The 20044-nt window shown below is 35.8% G+C and overlaps 1 protein-coding gene across 1 annotated transcript in view; it reads left to right on the forward strand.

Moving 5' to 3' along the window:
• Positions 1-20044, forward strand: part of OCA2 (OCA2 melanosomal transmembrane protein) — a 406012-nt gene that overhangs the window by 189210 nt on the left and 196758 nt on the right. The window contains exon 18 of the mRNA XM_029951989.1: positions 6244-6371. Within this exon, the coding sequence (XP_029807849.1) occupies positions 6244-6371 (128 nt within the window). The remainder of the gene's footprint in view (positions 1-6243; positions 6372-20044) is intronic.

Genomic DNA, 20044 nt, shown 5'->3' on the forward strand with positions numbered 1-20044 from the left:
CTTCTGCACGACATCATAGTGAAACTGGCAAAATATAAGGATGGAGAGAGAATTCTGAAAGCAGCTAGGGATAAAAGGGCTCTAACATGCAAAGGGAAACCTATCAGAGTAGTGACAGACCTATCTACTAAAACTTGGTGGGCCAGAAAGGAATGGCAGGAAATCTTCAATGTGATGAACAAGAAAAATATGCAGCCAAGAATCCTTTATCCAGCAATCCTGTCATTCAGAATAGAAAGAGAGATAAAGGTTTTCCCAAACAAACAAGAATTGGAGGAATTCATCACCCCTAAACCAGCCCTACAAGAGACCCTAAGGGAAAATCTGTTGCAAGGAAGACAAAGTACCAGAGACACCACTATAAGCATGAATCCTACAGAGACACAATGACTCTAAACCCATGTCTTTTAAAAATAACACAGAATGAAAATGGACTAAATGCTCCAATTAAAAGACTTAGGGTATCAAAATGGATAAAAAGAAACAAGATATATCTATTTTCTGTCTGCAACACTCATTTTAGAACTGAGGACACCATCAGATTGAAAGTTAGGAAATGGAGAAATATCTATCATGCTACTGGAAGTCAAAAGAAAGCTGGAGTAACCATACTTATATCGGACACACTGAACTGTAAGGTGAAGACAGTAACAAGAAATGAAAAGGGCATTATATAATAATTATAGGGTCTCTCCATCAAGAAGAGTTAACAATGATAAATGTCTATGAACTGAATTTGAAAGCACCCAAATACATAAAAGAATTAATCACAAACGGAAACAATCTTATTGGTAAGAATGTGGTAATTGTAGGAGACTTTAATACTTCACTTACAGCAATGGACAGATCATCCAGACAGAAAACCAGTAAAGAAACAATGGACCTGAATGACACACTGGACCAGATGGATTTGACAAATATGTTTAGAACTCTGCATCCTGAAACTATGCAATTCACTTTCTTCTCAAGTTCACAGGGTACATTCTCCAAGACACATCACATACTGGTCACAATGAAGCCCTCAATAAATATAAAAGAATTAAGATCATACCAGGGAAAAGTCTGGAAAACCTCCAAAAACAGGGAGGTTAATGTATACCCTACTAAAGAATGAATGGGTCAACCAGGCAATTAAAGAAGAAATTAAAAAAATATATGGAAACAAATGAAAATGAAAATGAAAATACAATAATATAAAGTCTTTGGGATGTAGCAAAGGGAGTCCTAAGAGGAAAATACATTGCAATCCAGGCCTATGTCAAGAAACTAGAAAAAGCGCAAATACAAAATCTAACAGTGCACCTGAAGGACCTAGAAGCAGAGCAGCAAGAACACCCCAAACTCAGAAGAGAAATAATAAACATGGCAGAAATAAACAATATAGAATTAAAAAAAACAGTTGAAGAGATCAATGAAACCAAGAGTTGGTTTTTTGAAAAAATAAACAAAATTGATAAACCTCTAGCCAGGCTTCCCAAGAGGAAAAGAAAGAGCACCCAAATAGACAAAATCACGAATGAAAATGGATTTATTACAACCAATCCATCAGAAATACAAGCAATTATCAGGGAATACTATGAAAAATTATATGCCAACAAACTGGACAACCAAGAAGAAATCGACAAATTCCTAAACACTCTCTCTCTCTCTCTCTCTCTCTTAAAACTCAAACAGAAAGAGATGAACATCTGAACAGACCCATAACTAGTGAATAAATTGAATCAGTTATCAAAAATCTTACAACAAATAAGAACCCTGGACCAGATGACTTCTCTGGGGAATTCTACCAGACATTTAAATCAGAGTTAGTACCCATTCTTTTCAAGCTGTTCTAAAAAATAGAAATAGAAGGAAAACTTCAAGACTCATTCAACAAATCCAGAATCACTTTTTTAAAAATAGTTTATTGTCAAATTGATTTCCATATAACACCAAGTGCTTCATCCCACAAGTGCCCCCCCAACCATAACCATCACCCCCATCTCTTCCTCCCCCTCCCCCTTCAAGCCACAGTTCATTTTCAGTATTCATAGTCTCTCATGATTTGTGTCCCTCACTCTCCCCAGCTCTCTTTCCCCCCTCCTCTCCCTATGGTCCTCTGTTAGGTTTCTCCTGTTAGATCTATGAGTGCAAACATATGGTATCTGTCCTTCTCTGCCTGACTTATTTCACTTAGCATGACACCCTCGAGGTCATCCACTTTCCTACAAATGGCCAGATTTCATTCTTCCTCAATGCCATATAGTACTCCATTGTGTATATATACCGTATCTTCTTGTGTGATGGACATTTAGGCTCTTTCCGTGATTTGGCTATTAGAGAAAGTGCTGCTATGAACATTGGGGTACATGTGCCCCTATGCATCAGCACTTCTGTATCCTTTGGGTAAATCCCTAGCAGTGCTATTGCTGGGTCATAGGGGAGTTCTACTGATAGTTTGTTGAGAAGCCTCCACACTGTTTTCCAGAGTGGCTGCACCAGTTTAGAATGTAGCATGTTTTAACTACGTGTGCTCTGGTTTGCTTGTGAAGTGAGACCTCTTGCCACTGCTGCTATAAGTGGGGCCCTGAAAAACTCCCAGGTCAAGATATGTGGTGTTAGCAGAGGTTCAAAGAAGTCTTCTTTGGGGAGAGGACCCCAGGTGCTGGAGCTGAGGCAAGTGTGACATGGAAGGGCATTTCCACCAGGATGAGGGGAGTGGCAGGACTTGGTATAAGAAAGTGAGGTAGCAAGTGTCAGCACTGTGTTGGTAAGCACAGGTGGCCTGTGCTGATTATGCTGAAGGGCAGGGGAGGAAAATGATACCTGCCAGTTCCTTTGTTCCCAGATGGATCTGTCTGTGAATGCTGCCTCTGTGGGATGTGCTCTAGGATAAGCAAATTAACCTTCCCAGTAGAAGATAGCTAGCTTATTACAATCTTTTGGGATATATTGTTTTGGTAAAAGTTTTTATTTATTTATTTTTAATTTATTTTTAATTGTTAATAGTTTATTGTCAAATTGGTTTCCATATAACACCCAGTGCTCTTCCCCATAAGTGCCCTCTCCATTACCACCACTTCATACTCTGCCACCATCTTTCCCTCACCATTTTCTCCCCAAGTTATCTTTAATGTGTTTTCTGTTACTATAGGTCAGGTTTTGGCAAACTGTTTTGTAAAAGGCCAGAGATAGTAAATATTTGAGGCAATGAAGGTTGTACCATTTGCCACAAATACCAAATGTTGCTGTTGTAGTGCTGAAACAGCCATAGAAAATATATAAATGAATTACTGTGGATGTGTTCCAATAAAAATTTATTTACAAAAACAGGGGGTGGGCTAGATTTGACCCATGAACAAATTATAAGTTGTCAAACCCTGATATGTGCATTTTTAAGAGTCTTATGCAAAAGTATTATATAATATATAATATTGTTTTTTAGTCTGCCTTATTTTATCAGCATAGTTATTATGAGATTCATCCACATGGTTGTGTACATCAATATTTCCTTCTTTCTATTAGTTGTGTAACATTCTATGAATTGGGTATGTCAGAGTTTGTATATCCATTCACCTGTTGTTGAGTATTTGGATTGTTTCTAGTTTTTTACTATTATGATGACTATTACTAAAATGAACATTTGTGTTCAATTCTTTCTTTCAACATATGCTTTAATTTATCTTAGGTTAATATCTAAAAGTGGAATGATTGGATAGTTGATAGATTTATTGGAAATGTTTTTAAAAATTGTTAGACTGTTTTCCAAGGTGGTTGTAACATTTTACAGTTCTACCAGCAGTATATGAGAGTTCTAGTTCCTCCATATCTTTGTCCATAATTAGTTTGGTCTGTCTTTTTGTTTTGACACATTCTAAGGTATATAGTGGAATGCCATATGGTTTTATTTTGCATTTTCGTGATGATTAGTGACATTGAGGATATTTTAATGTGCTTGTTTGTGATTCTTATATCTTCTCTGGTGAGATGTCTGTTCAAAACATTCTCCATTTTAATGGAGTTGCTTGTTTTTGTTGAAATTTTTGAAATAATTTAGAAAAGTCTTCTGAATATAAATCCTTTATAAGTAGATAATTTGTGGGTATTTTCTCCTGGTCTGCAGTTTGTCTTTGCCTCTACTTAACAGCAACTTTTCAGAAGCATGAAGTCCAAATAATGAAAATTTCTTTTATAGACCATGCTATTAGTGTTGTGTACAACAAAACTTTCTCAGGGACAAAGAGACTTTTCTATGTTTTATTCTAGAAATTTATAGTAATAAAATTTACATTTAGGCTCTTGATCTACTTAGTTAACTTTTATATGATTAAATGAATAGATCAGAGGAAAGAACCTTTTTTTTGGTATGCAGGTATCCAATTGTTCCAGCAGCGTTTGTGCTGCTGCTCTTTCTTCACTGAACTGTTATTGAACCATTGTTGAAAATCAATTGACCATGAATACATGGGTATGTTTCTGGATTCTCCATTAATTAAATTGATTATATTGACGCAATATAGACTGTTTTCACTCTTGTAGCTTTATAACACGCCTTAATGTGATGTAATGTGTGTTCTTCAACTTTGCTCTTCTTTTTCAAGGACATATTGGCTATCCTAGGTTTTTTGCCTTCCTACATGAATTTTAGAATCATTTTATTAATTTCTGTACAAAAGATGGCTTGGATTTCTGTAGAACATTGTTAGGGAAAACTTTACAAAGAAGACTCAAATAAATGGAGTTTTATGCCATGTTCATAGGTCAGCAGACTTTACATTGTTAAAATGCTATTTCCAAATTAATCTATACATGACCCCTCAAAAGTGTCTATACTCTAATTTCTGATGTTAATGTCTGTATATGTTATGTTATGTGACAAAGGAACTTTACAGGTAGACTTAAGATTACAAACCTTAATATAAGGATATTTTTGTAGATTATGTAGATGGACCCAGTTTAATCACATGGGTCCTTCAAAGGAGAAGTGGAAGACAGAAGAACCAGTTTGAAGTTTGATAGGGACTTGACCTATCATTGCTGGCTTCGATTATAGATGAAGTTGGGGGGGAGGGTGGTGGTCATGTGCCAGGAAGTTTGAATGACCTCTAGAAACCAAGAAAAATTCCTGGATGATAGCTGCAAGGAAATTGGGCTTCAGTCTTATAGCTGTAAGGAATTGAATTATGTCAGCAACTTGAATGAATAAGAAAACCAATTCTCTCCTAAAGCCTCTAGAAAGGAATTCAGCCCCGTGAACACCATGATTTTGCCTTGATGAGGCTCTAGTCAGAAATGTAGCTGAGCCTGCTATACTTCTGATATATGAAAACTGTGATATAAGAAGTAGGTTTCATTTTAAGCCACTACACTTGTGGCAATTTGTTATGGCAGGTATAGAAAACTAGTACTCTTTTTATGTCTATAGAATTTATAGACATGTCATTGTCCTTATTCTTGATATTGGCAAATTTTGTCTTCTCATGTTTCATCTTACTCAGACAGGCTAAAGTTTATCAATCTTCTTGCTTTTCTCTAAGAGCCAACTTTTGGTGGCATTCTTTTTCTCTAATATCTTTCTATTTTCTATTTCACTTATTCCTGCTCCAATCGTTATTCTTTCTTTTCTTCTACTTATTTTGGGTTTTATTTGCTCTGCTCATTAAAATATGTGCAGACTATTTTAACATAAACTTTGCAAAAGAAGATCTATGAAAAAAACCTCAACAGCATTAGTCATTAGAGAATGCAATTTGAAACTACAATAAATTCCCTTCATACTCATTGGAATGTCTAGCATTAAAAAAATATGACCCAGTGTTGAAAATGTGGAGGAACTTGAATTCTTATATACTGTTGGTAGTGTTGTAAAATGTTACAACCATTTTGGAAAACAGCTTAATAGTTTCTTGAAACATAAACATCCTATAATATTAACCTATCATATGGTCCAACTATACCATTCCTAGGTATTTTCCCAAGGAAATGGAAAATATGTACATACAGATAATTGAATATGAAAGTTAATAGCACATTCATTTGTAATAGTCAAATAATGGGAGCAATCCAAACATCCCATCGACAGTGAATAGATATGTACATTGTGGCATAGTCACATTAGCCAAAATAGAAATTGTACGTTTTAAATATGTTCAGTTTGCAGAATACAAATTTGTTTCAATAAAGAAAACAATCAGAAGATAAATACTTAGTGTGTTAGCATTTGAACTACATCTATGTCTGTATGTCCATTTATTTGTTTTTCAGGGTGGATTGCTATTCTGGGTGCCATCTGGTTGCTAATTTTAGCTGATATCCATGATTTTGAGATAATTCTACACCGAGTGGAATGGGCAACTCTTCTGTTTTTTGCAGCACTCTTTGTTCTAATGGAGGTATGACCTTAGAATTTTTGCAACATAGTCCTTTATCTGACTTTTAGGTTTCATACTTTATTGTATGAATAAAAAAAGGCTCAGTCTGTAGTCTTTCCACATACTCGCCATGGGGAGTAAATAGACTATTTTAAGTTAAACCAGGTTTTATTTCAGCCACCTAAATATTTTCTAATAAAATTGTTTATTTGGTTGCTATCCTTAAAAATTATCTTTGTGATTTATAAACTTGCTCTAATTTCATTTTCCATAAAGTAGAATTTGCTCTAAGTTGTGTTTAAAGCTGAATGACTTGTTACAGCAAATTGGCAGGGTAATATTAGCTTGATGATCTATTTCATTTTGTGTAATATTTAAATATTCTGTTATGGAAAAGACTACATCAAAGAGTGAATAATATATATTATTTTAGTAATAGTTGTTATAAAATTTATTCAAAGAATTATTCACATTATTGTTCAATCTTGAGACTCAATTTATGGACTTGTATCCTCCTCAAATACAAGGTTTGCTGAAATAGAAAAATACTGCTCCTTAAAGGATATCTCCAGCACACCAAATGTCTCACATTAAATAACTTAACTTGAGGATGGTAGACCCATTTGGTTTTAATTCTTTTGTGAAATAAAACTTTGATACTTCCTTCCTCCCCCCCCCCCCATTTGTCTTTAAGACAAGACCTTTGAAGTTTTGTAATCTGTCTTTACTCCTAATCGATTGTGTAGATGTAATCAAGTCACTCATTTAGGCCCTCCAAGTTTGTCAGGGAGTTGTGAATTATAGTCTAAGTCCTCAGTTCCCCACTCAAAACCTTCAGTTTTTTTTGTTCTGGGTGTTCTTTCCATACTGAACACATAGAATATGGAGAAAATTCTGGTTACTGTTTTCATGATTGGACTTTGAAAGTTTCTGCCTCGATTACATGTTTAGTCCAGGTATAAATTGCCATCTCAACTGGGTTTTGGTCATATTTTTCCCTATTTTATACTTCACTTTGTTGATGTAGTAAACAATGGAATTTTAAAAACAACTTTATATTCACTCAAGTTTACAATTTAATGATTTTTAATAAATTTAGAACATTTCCATCATCCAAAAAAGACCCCACATGTCTATTTACAATTAAGTCTAGCTCCTGATCCGAGCTTTAGGCAATCACTAATTTTTCTGTCTATTGATTTGCCTTTCCTATTCATTTCATCTAAAAGAATCATATACTGGATAGTCTTTTCTGTCTGTTTTCTTTAATTAGAATAATGATGATAATATTGAGGTTCATCATGTCCTTTTATGTACTTTAGCTCATTCATTTTATTACTGAAAAAAAATATATATTTACCTTTACCATAGCTCTTTATTTCTTTGCATAGATTTATGTTGCCATTTGACATCAGCCTGAAAGGAGTTCCTTTGGTTTATCACAAGATAAAGAGCATGTTGGTTGGCAATGTATTCTCTTGATCTTTGTATATGAATGCCTTTATTTGCCTTCATTTTCAAAGGATAGTTTTGCTGAATCAATATATGATTCTTGGTTTCTAGTTGTTTTTCTTTCAACACTTCAAGTCTGTCATTCTACTGCACTCTGGCCCCCACTAATTCTTATGGGAAGTCAGGTGTTAATCATACTGTTTGTCTTCTACACATATTGATTTTGTTGGTGTTTTTGAGACTTTGTCTTTTTCTTTCAGTGGTTTGATATGATGCATCTAGGTGTGGATCTCCTGGTGTTTACTGTACTTGGTTTTTGTTTGCTGTTTTGTTTTTGTTTTTGCTTTTCAGATCTGAAGAGTAACTTAAAGAATCAAGTTTGATTATTTGAATAGTTATTGGTTATTATTCCTTCAACTCTATTATTATTCCTCCTTTTTCCCTTTAAATTGTATTATTTTTTTCTCTTTCTGGAATTCCTATCATAGTTATTATTGTTTGCCCAATGGTGTCCTAAAGTTCTTCATTTTATTAATATTTCCTCATTTATTTCTGTTCTTCAGAGCAATAATTTCTATTGATAAATATAAGTATTCAGTGATTTTATGTAATCTCAAATTTGTTGTTGAGTTCTTCTGGTGAATTTTTCATTTCACTCATGATTTTCAATTCCAGAATTTCCATTGTATTGTCTTAAAAATAACTTTTATATTTTTATGATTCTTTACTTAAGGCATTATTGTCATAATTAAAAACTTGACTTTCTTTATTCTCTGAACATATTTCAAATTTGTTTTGAAGTCTTTTATGAATACAACATCTTGTCCCCTTACAATTTCTATTGACTATTTTTACCCATAAAGTATGAATTATACTTTCCTGTTTTTGTTGCTGGAAAATGAAAGATTTAGATAATATATTTTAGCAACTCTGGCTGGCTGCTAATTAATTTCCCTGCAGGGTTGTTGCATATTCTGTTTATATGAAGCCACTATAAATATTCTTCTTTGCATTTAGAAATAATTTTTATCTCAAAGTCAATTTTGTCTGATATTAACATAACCACCTAAGTTCCTTTTTGATTATTGTTTGTATGGCATGTTTTTTATCCTTTTATTTTCAATGTACTTGGATCTTATAATCTAAGTTGAATTGCTTATATATAGCATATAGTTGGAACATATTTTTAATAAAAATTCATTCAGCCAAAATCCACCTTTTAACTGTGTTTATTCCATTTATATTTAGTGTAAATATTGAGACTCTATTATTTATGTATACTTTTTAAATTTTACATTGTTTTTTATACGTCTCTTTTTGTCTGTTTACCTGATCTCCCTGTTAAGGTGTTTGTCTCTGTTTATATCACACATAGCAGTTAGGCTTCACTAATTCTCAAATTATTGCTCTATTGTTTTTGACAACTCCTGGGTCATAAATTTTTGACAATTCCTGAGTCAGAATAATCTAGTTATATTTAATTCCCTTTGAAGAGGTAGTTTTTGAGACTTGTTCCCCACCCCCACTCCCCCGACTGTAATAGACTTCTTCTTAGTTGTCTCTTTCTCTAGTTTTTTTTTCTGGTAAACTACTGGCTTAGTTTGTTTTGTTACTCTCATGGAACTATCAGCCTCCTCTTAATTGCTTACCATCAAGTCTTTATTGTTTTTGAGAGAACTCTGAGGCTTGAACTTCACCACACTCTGTTTTAAATAAAATCAAATTCTTTGGGGAAGAATTTCAGAGCTCTTTTCTTATGTCCTGTCTATCTGCCTGCCCCAAATGCCTGAGTCACTGATGAATACCTAGGAACAGGACAGTGGCCTGAACAGATGTAATTGTGGGTGTAAGTGCAATAATGGTTCTTTGAAAAGAGCTGTATGATATTTATCTTCTTGAATAGTTAGAATTTTTTTGATCCTTTAATTTTTTTCTTATATATTCTTTATAGCTTATTTGATTCCTTCTGATTGCCTCTTGTTTTTCTCTGGGCAAATAGGGGAACAAAACTGATATATTATATTGATTTAGTTACCTTGATACTGGGGGTGGCAATTATGTCTGTTTCTTCTCATTATATTCATTCTGCAACCATATCCTAGTGATAAAAATAAAGGTATTTTTGTTGTTGTTGTTGTTGTTTATTCATGTGAGCACTGCACTGAGAAATTTTGTCTAGTTTTTTTGGGGATCTGTATCCTACTCATTCAGATTTATGAGACATTGATTATGTAATAATCTTAATAAGTCAGAATATAATTTTACAAAATTTTACTTTCATGATCTAAAAAATTTCTGCCGACTATGGGGACATAATAGGTTTTCACATAGAAAAAGCAAATAAAGATTTCATTTGTGCATGAAATTAATATCAACAAATCCAGCCCAGCAAGGTTTGTGCTTTCTAATAAGGAAATTCTGAAATAAATGTTGGTTTAGGTATTAATTGGAACAGGCAATTTTGGTGCAGAATCCAACAGGAAGTGTTTTGATTATAGCTAAGGGATGCATCCTTGCCTTAACTTTCACATTTTCACTTGAGTCAGCAGAATATGTTTATCATAACCACTTATGTCTTTCTGACACCATTTCATTGATCTTGAAAGTCAACAGGGGACTGATATTTTTATTATTGCATTTTTAAACACTTTTTTTTATTTATTTGGGTGGGGTGTGAGAGAGAGAACCAGAGATCAAGGGGGAGAGAAAATCTCAACCAGTCTTTGTGCTTTCAGTGCAGAGCCCAGTGCAGAGCTGAATCTCATGAACTGTGAGATTATGGCCTAAGCTGAATACTACATGACAATGAGAAAGAATGAAATTTGGCCATTTGTAGTAAAATGGATGGAGCTGGAGGGAGTCATGCTAAGAGAAATAAGTCAGGCAGAGAAGGACAGATACCATATGTTTGCACTCATAGGTCTAACAGGAGAAACCTAACAGAGGACTATTGGAAGGGGCAAGATGGGGTAAAGAGTTGGGGAGAGGGTGTGAGGCAAATCATGAGAGGCCTTTGAATGCTGAGAACAAACTGAGGGCTGAAGAGGGAGGGGGAGGGATGGTCATGGAGAGCGGCACTTGTGGGGAAGAGCACTGGGTGTTATATGGAAACCAACTTGGTAATAAACTATTAATAAAAAATAAAGTAAAAAAATAAATTAAATAAAATATATAAAGAAAATTCTTTTAGAAAGAGTTAAAATGTGAAATAAATTGGTGAATACATGAAAAAAAAAAAGAAATCAGGAGTTGGATGCTTAACTGACTAAGCCACTCAGGTGCACCTTAATTGCATTTCAAATTTTGTTCAAAGCATTGTCCAAAATGTGATTTTTTTAAGAAAGTTCAGTGATTTTTCAACTTGAATTATCTAAAGTCTGAAAAGCTTAGGATCTACCAAATTTCCAAGTATAACCTTAACAACACTAGTTCATATGCATATCTTTCCCAGCAGATGCTGAGGGGCAGGTTAATGCTCATTCTGTCCCTGAAGGGACAATCAACTGGTCAAGATCATCTGATCATTTTTCTTTTTTGAAATAGGAAAAATACTGTTAGAAGCCCCTATAATAAGAGCCAGATGCTTTCCAGTCTGTGTTATTACATCCCCAGTTACCCTTTCCATTTTGCTCCCATTCATCCTTACACAACAGGCCTTCACTTTGTTCCTCCTCTCCAGGAAATCTAAACAACTTCATTAGACTCAACCAGATCCTCAATGCAGCTATATCTCATCTCTGGAGTGTCTGCTCTGTCCTGGCCAGCGGGTCGGTCAATCGTCGCGGGTTCCTGAGGGAAGGAGAGAGAATTGGGGGGCAGGGAGCACAGAGAATGAAGGCAAGACAAGCGTTTCTGATCAAGCCCCAGTTTATTGAGAAAATACCCACACCTTATAAAGGGTTCAAGGCAGGAAACAAGGCAACTGACTTAGGTAGGTTGCTAGGAAACAGGGTCAAGAGATTAAGGCTAGGGTAAAGGGAGGAACCAAACTAAAGTTTTTAGCACAGTGCCTGAGGGGCCGACACTACCCTGCCTGCAGGTGGTTGATCTTTGTTCTTCTGGCTTCTCCTGACAGGGAGTGGCACTTCCCTGCCTATAGGCGGCTGATCTCCGTTCTTCTGGCTCCCCACACTGGAGTCTAGGGGAAACTATGAATTAGAAGCTTTCTTTCATGTCATGAATACCACAGGGCCATGGAAACAGTCCAGTGGGTATACTAAGGGAGGTCTATGTACCAAACCCAAGATTAGGGATGACTTACAATTCAGGTTGCTAGTTTCAAGACATTAGCATAATATTTAAGAGAGCTTTTAGCATCAGAAAGATCCATGCTCAGATCTTAGCTTGTTGCTTTCTCATTATGAAATTTTAGACAAGGTACTCAATACCTCTTAATCTCAATTTCTTTATCTTTAGAATAAGTTTATTAATATTAATCTTGCAACATTGCATATGAAGGACCAATAAGCAGGATGCCTGGGTGGCTGAATTGGTTGAACATCCAACTTCAGCTCAGGTCATGATCTCACAGTTTATGAGTTCGAGCCCCATGTTGGGGTCTGTGCTGACAGCTTGGAGCCTGGAGCCTGCTTCGGTTTTTGTCTCTTTCTCTCTCTCTGCCCCTTCCTTGTTCACACTCTGTTTCTCTCAAAAATAAACAAAAAAAATTAAAAAGAACCAGTAAATCTCTCATGATTTGCCTCATTTCCTCTCCCCAATTCTTTCCCCCCCTTTCATGGTCTCCCATTACGTTTCTCCTGTTAGACGAGTGACACCATATGGTATCTGTCTTTCTCTGCCTGACTTATTTCACTTAGCATAGACTTTTAAACTTTCTGATTAACCCATTCATTCTTTAGTAGGATGTTCTTCAGTCTCCATGTATTTGAGAGCTTTCCAAATTTTTACTTGTAGTTGACTTCGTTTCATAGTGTTGTGATGTGAAATATGCATGGTCGATCATTTTGTACTTGTTGAGGGCTGATCTATGACCCAGTATGTGATCTCTTCTGAAGAATGTTCCACATGCATTTGAGAAGAATGTGTACACTCCTGCTTTAAGATGAAATGTTCTGAATATATCTGTTTAGTCCGGCTGGTCCAGTGTGTCAATGAAAATGATGGTTTTCTGTTGATTTTCTGCTTAGGTGATCTGTCCATTGCTATAAGTGGGTATTAAAGTCTCCTACTATTATATAATTTTCAATGAATTTCTTTGTGATTAATTGATTTATATATTTGGGTGTTCTAAGTTGGGGGCATAAATATTTACAATTAATAGATATTCTTGGATGATACACCCCTTAATTATGATATAATGCCCTTCATCTCTTGTTACAGTCTTTGTTATAAAGTCTAGTTTGTCTGATATAAGTATGTCTACTCTGGCTTTCTTTTGATTCTCATTAGCATGATAGATGGTTCTCCACCTCCTCTCTTTCAATCTGTGTCTTTAGGTCTTGTAAGTAGCATATAGATGAATCTTGTGTTGTTGTTGCTGCTGCTGTTGTTTTTCTTTTATCCATTTTGATACCCAACGTATTTTGATTGGAGTATTTAGTCCATTTATATTTAGAGTAGTTATTTAAATATATGAATTTAGTTGGTGTTTGTTGTGATATTTCTGGCCTGTTGTAGTCTTTGTTACTTTTTTTTTTTTTATCTCCACTCAAAGAATCCCTCTCAAAATTTCCTGCAGGGCTGGTTTAGTGGTTGTAAATTCCTTTAATTTTTGTTTATCTGGTAAACTGTTTATTTCCCCTTCTTATTCTGAATGAGAGCCTTGATGGATAAATTCTTGGCTGCATATTTTTCTCATTAGCATGTTGAGAATTTTCTGTCACATCCTTCTGGCCTGCCAAGTTTTAGACACAGGTCTGGTGCTAACCTAAATATCCACCCTTGTATGTTAAGGACATTTTGTCCCTGGCTGCTTTCAGAATGCTATCTTTATCTTTGTATTTTGCAAGTTTTTTGGGTGTCGAGTTTGGCAAGTTTTAGTATGATATGTCATGGTGTTGACCTGTTTTTTTGTTGATTTTGAGGAAAGTTCTCTGTGCCTTTTGGAGTAAAATATCTGTTTCCTTCCCCCAGATTAGGGAAGCTATAATTTGTTCAAATAGACCTGCCCCTTTCCCTCACTCTTTTTCTATGATAAGGATATTGTTTTGTTTTGTGGAATCACTAAGTTCCCTTAATCTCCCTTCATGAGCTAATAGTTTTCTTTCCCTCTTCTTTTCATCTTCATTATTTTCCATAATCTTTTCCTTTTATATCACCTATCCACTCCTCTACTTTTTCAATTCTCATTGCAACTATATCCAGCCAGTTTTATATCTCAGTTACAGAATTTTAAATTTCAGCCTGACTAGTTTTTAGCTCTGATTCTGGTGACAGGGTTTCTCTCATGTCTTCTATGTTTTTTTCAAACCCATCTAATAGTCTTATGACTGCTGTTCTAAATTCTCATATAATATTGATTATAACTGTTTTGAGCAAGTCCCTCGCTGTGACTTTTTCTTGATCTTTATTTTGGGGAGAATTCCTTCATCTTGTCATCTTGGCTAATTTCTGTCTTTGCATGTATTGCAATTTATTTATTTTTTAAATTTACATCCAAGTTACAAAGCATATAGTGCTACAATGATTTCAATAGATTACTTGCTGCCCCTTACCCATTTAGTCCATGGACCAGTTCTAGCATTTCTTTTGGTGGAATCTTTTGGGTTTTCCATATACAGTATCATGTCTTCTTCAAAGAGTGACGTCCTCTTTGCCAGTTTGGATGCCATTTAGCCCATCCCTTTTCCAACAACCCTTCTAGGAACCCTCTGTTCTATTTTTAAGAATTTATGTTTTGTTCCCCTCCCTGTTTTTATATTATTGCTTCCCTTCCGTTATGTTCATATGTTTTGTATCTTAAATTCCTCATACGAGTGATGCCATAGGATATTTGTCTTTCCCTGGCTGACTAATTTTGCTTAGCATAATACCTTCTAGTTTCATCCATGTGGTTGCAAATGGTAAGATTTCATTCTTTTTGATTGCCAAGTAATACTCCATTAAATATGTATACCCCATCTTTTTTATCTATTCATCCATCGATGGACATTTGGACTCTTTTCATGCTTTGGCTACTGTTGATAGTGCTGCTATAAACATTGGGGTGCATGTGTCCCTTTGAAACAGCACACCAGTATCCCTTGGATAAATACTTAGTAGGGCAATTGTTGAGTTGTAGAGTAGTTCTACTTTAATTTTTAGAGGAATCTCTGTACTGTTTTCCAGAGTGGCTGCACCAGTTTGCATTTCCACCAGCAGTGCAAAAGAGTTCCTCTTTCTCCACATCCTCACCAACATCTGTTGTTGCCTTATTGTTAATGTTAGCCATTCTGGCAGGTGTGAAGTGATATCTCATTGTGGTTTTGATTTGTATCTTCCTGATAATGAGTGATGTTGAGCATTTTTTCATGTGTCAGTTGGCCATCTGGATGTCTTCTTTGGAAGAGTGTCTATTCATGTCTTTTGCCCATTTCTTCACTGGATTATTTGTTTTTTGGGTGTTGAGTTTGGTAAGTTCTTTATAGATTTTGGATACTAGCCCTTTATCTGATATGTCATTTGTAAATATCTTTTCCCATTCTGTCAGTTGCTTTTAATTTTGCTGATTGTTTCCTTCTCTGTGCAGAAGTTTTTATTTTGATGAGGTCCCAATAATCCATCTTTGTTTTTGTTTCCCTTATCCCCAGAGATATGCTGAGTAACAAGTTGTTGCAGCCAAGGTCATAGAGGTTCTTGCCTGGTTTCTCCTCAAGGATTTTGATTGCTCCCTGCCTTATGTTTAGGTTTTCATCACTTTTGAGTTTATTTTTGTGTATGGTGTAAGAAAGTGGTCCAGGTTAATTTTTCTGCATGTCGCTCTCCAGTTTTCCCAGCACCAATTCCTGAAGAGATTGTCTTTATTCCATTGGGTATTCTTTTCTGCTTTGTCAAAGATGAGTTGGCCATATATTTTTGAGTCCATTTCTGGGTTCTCTATTCTCTTCCATTGATCTGTATGTCGATTCTTGTGCCAGTACCATATTGTCTTGATGATTAAAGCCTTGTAAATACAGCTTGAAGTTTGGGATTGTGATGATTTGGTCTTCTTTTTTTCAGGATTGCTTTGGCTATTCGTGGTCTTTCTGGTTCCATACAAATTTTAGGATTGTTTGTTTTAGCTCTGTGAAGAATGCTGGTGTTATCTTGATAGAGATTGCATGGAATATGTAGATTGCTGTGGGTGGTAATTGACATTTTAATAATATTTGTTCTTCCTATTCAGGAGCATGGAACATTTTTCCATTTCTTGTGTGTTTTCTTCAGTGTTTTTCATGAGCTTTCTAAGGTTTACAGCGTATAGATTTTTCGCCTCTTTGGTTAGGTTTATTCCTAGGTATTTTATAGTTTTTGGTGTAATTGTAAAATGCACCAAATGGGATCAATTCTTTGATTTCTCTTTCTGTTGCTTCATTATTGGTGTATAGGAATGCAACCAACTTCTGAGCATTGAATTTATATCCTGAAACATTGCTGAATTCATGGACCAGTGCTAGCATTTTTTTTTTTTGGTGGAATCTTTTAGGTTTTCCATATACAATGTCATGTCCTGCAAAGAGTGAAAGTTTAACGTCCTCTATGCCAGTTTGGATGGCTTTTATTTTCTTGTGTTGTCTGATTGCCTTGTGGATGTGGGTTTTTGTTGAATCTAATGGGAGTCCTCTTTGCTTCCTGGATTCTGATGTTTTTGTCTTTCCCCAGGCTAGGAAAGTTTTCTGCTGTGATTTGCTCACATAAGCCTTCTACCCCTTTTCCTCTCTTCAACTTCTGGGACCCTTAGGCTTCTGATGTTTTTCCTTTGTAATGAGTCACTGAACTCTCTAATTTTTAAATCATGCTCTTTAACCTTAGCTTACCTCTTTTTTTCTGCTTCATTGTTCTCCATAAGTTTTTCTTCTATATTGCTGATTCACTGCTGTGCTTCATCCATTCTTGCCCTCATGGCATCCATATAGCATTTTAAAAATTTCATCCTGACTAGCTTTTACATTTTCTTTTATCTCCACAGAAAGGGATTCTAATCTATTTTCAACCCCAGTTAGTATTTTTATTATTGTGATTCCAAATTCTGGTTCACACACCTTGTTTCTTTCTGTGTAAATTAAGTTCCTGCTGTCATTTCTTCTAGTTCCTTCTTTTGGGGTGAAGTCTTTCATTCTGTCATTTTGAAGGAAGAAAAGGAATTAATAATTTAAAATAAATAAAAAATAAAAATTAAAATCAACACAAAAAATCAAATAAATAATGCTAGATCCTAGGTGTGCTTTGGTCTGGTTGTTGATAGGAGCTTGATAGATTAGAGGAAAAAAAGGAAAGATAAGAAAAAAGGAGAAAAGAAAGAAGAAAAAAAGGAAAACATTTAAAAATTTGAAAAAATGAATACTATAAAATAGAATAAAATCAAATAATGGAAGTAAAATAGGATTTTAAAAATTTATGAAAAAGTGAAATATAAAGTAGAAAGAAAATAAAGAAAAATATTTCTAATAAAAATGGAAAATATTTTTTTCCTCTTTCTGCTGAGTTCTGTGGTTAAGGTTGTGCAGACTGTTGTGTTAATTCTCCAATCAGTTTTCTAGGTGTGCAAGATGGTTTAGTGCTGATCTGGCTGCATTTAAGGCATGAGAGATGCAAAAAACTTCCATGCTGTTCTGCCATCTCAGCTCCTCCACTCTGCCTTTTGTGTATTTTTTATAAAATAATAGTTTATTGTCAAATTGGCTTCTATATACCACCCAGTGCTTCTCCCCACAAGTGCCCCCCGCTCCATGACCATCACCCCGTCCCCCCGCCCCCTTCAGCCCTCAGTTCATTTTCAGTATTCAATAGTCTCTCATGATTTGTGTCCCTCACTCTCCCCAATTCTCTTTCCCCCTTCCCCTCCCTATGGTCCTCTGTTAGGTTTCTCCTGTTAGACCTATGAGTGCAAACATATGGTATCTGTCCTTCTCTGCCTGACTTATTTCACTTAGCATGACACCCTCGAGGTCCATCCACTTTCTTACAAATGGCCATATTTCATTTTTTCTCATTGCCATGTAGTATTCCATTGTATATATATACACCACATCTTCTTGATCCACTCATCAGGTGATGGACATTTAGGCTCCTTCCATGATTTGGCTATTGTAGAAAGTGCTGCTATGAACATTGGGGTACATGTGCTCCTATGCATCAGCACTTCTGTATCCTTTGGGTAAATCCCTAGCAGTGCTATTGCTGGGTCATAGGGGCCTTTTGCGTATTTTGAAAAGTTGTTATATTTACTTTACTTGAGAGCACTGCTTTATTAGGAAAGGGTCAGTCTTGACCAGGGCCTAAGACTTCAGGTATTGTTTCTGGTGTATGATGTGTACACATTTGTTGTGTTTTGGCTTCCGTTTCCCACTGGTGAGTCCTTTGCAGAGCTCCTCCTTTTTTACAATGGGGAGTGCTTGGATATTTAACTAGGTGTGCTTTGATTTGTTTGTTAAAATAAGCCTGGAAAAAGAGGCAGTGGAAGCCTGATTTCCAAAAAAGAAAAGGAATGGGAATGAAAAAACCTGCACAAATAATTATAATGCAGATTCCAAAACAAAAAAGAAGAGCAAAAAAGAAAAAATGAAAAAGAAAAAAGTAAAAGAAAAGAAAAACGATATCTATTCCAAAAAGAGAGGAAAGAAAATGAAAGAATGAAACAAACAAGTAACTATGAGCATAATTTCAAATGAAAAAAAAAAAGAAAAAAGAAAAGGAAAGAAAAAGTAAGCCTGGTCGTTTTTACACCAGAACTAAATATGTCATTTTGCAGCACCAATTTTCAGTGCACATTGGCATGTGAGTCCCTCCTTCTCAAGAGTGGGCTTCTATGCTGCTCTCTGAAGTCCCACCATGTTGGTGTTGGGAGAAAAAGAACACTATCCCAACCTCTCATTGCTGGACAGGGGATCTGATACCCTTTGATGTTCAGGCAGCCCTCACAGAATACCATGGTGAGTCAGCTCACCCTGTGTCACAGCATTCCTGCTTATTTTCTTTGGCACAGGGTTAGGATTCAAAACTCAATGTCTTAAAGGGTCTGTCACCATGAAGAACTGTCCTCATCCTCTATATAGAGTCTCTTCATGCTATTTCTGATGTCCTTTGTCTCATAAAAATCATCCCACACCTGCATGGTGCTTGGAATCTATGGTGTAGCACTGCTAAAAGCAGTAATAATGTTATAAGCCTTCTGGACATCCATCAGTCCTCTGCTGATGAAAGGCATTTTGCTGGTACCTGCAGGGTCTTTTGTCCTCGGAAAGGCAACACAACCCATTCCAAAAGTACTCCAGGAAGGGGACTGTTCTCTTTCAGTATGCCCTGGAGATCGCTACACTATGCTATGCACTCCTGGGCCAGCCCTCTCCTTTTTTTTTTTTTTCCCAGGATCTGCACCTTGGGTCTGCTCCAGAGAAAGTCACACACAATACTTCCAAGTTTGAACTCCACACACTATTTGCAAAAAAACCTGTAAACTCAACTCAGTACTTCTTACTCCCTAGTCTGTTACAGAGAGGTGTTGTGAATCTGATGCTACACTCTTTCAACCCCTCTCTTTCTCTCTCCTTTTTGTCTCTCTGCAGAAAGGGTTCCCACTTATCTGCATCACTGCCATTTTTCTGTCACTCAGTTCACATCCACGCTCCTCGCACCTGTCATGATGTCTTCTTCCATCCATGGAAATCTTTCTTCCAGTCTGAAGATTGATTTCCACAAACATCTATGTTTGAGGGACAAGGAAAGCCCAAGGTTCCCCTACTTCCCCATCATCTTAACTCCTCCAAGGTCTATTTTCAACTTTTTGAGGAACCTCCATATGGTTATCCAGAGTGGCTACAATAGTTTGCATTTCCACCAACAGTTTAAGAGGATTTCCCTTTCTCTGCCTCCTCACCAACACCTGTTGTTTCTTTTGAAATTGATTTTAACCATTGTCGTCTTGACTTATACTCCCCTGATGATCAGTGACATTGGGAATCTTGTCATATGTCTGTTGGTCATCTGGATGTCTTCTTTAGAAAAATGTCTGTTCATGTCTTCTGCCATTTTTTAATTGGATTGTTTTTTGGGTGTTGAGTTTTATCAGTTCTTTATATATTTTGGATATTAACCCTTTTTCTGAT

This window comes from Suricata suricatta, chromosome 9 (genome assembly GCF_006229205.1).
Source record: "Suricata suricatta isolate VVHF042 chromosome 9, meerkat_22Aug2017_6uvM2_HiC, whole genome shotgun sequence".
Taxonomy (NCBI): Eukaryota; Metazoa; Chordata; class Mammalia; order Carnivora; family Herpestidae; genus Suricata; species Suricata suricatta.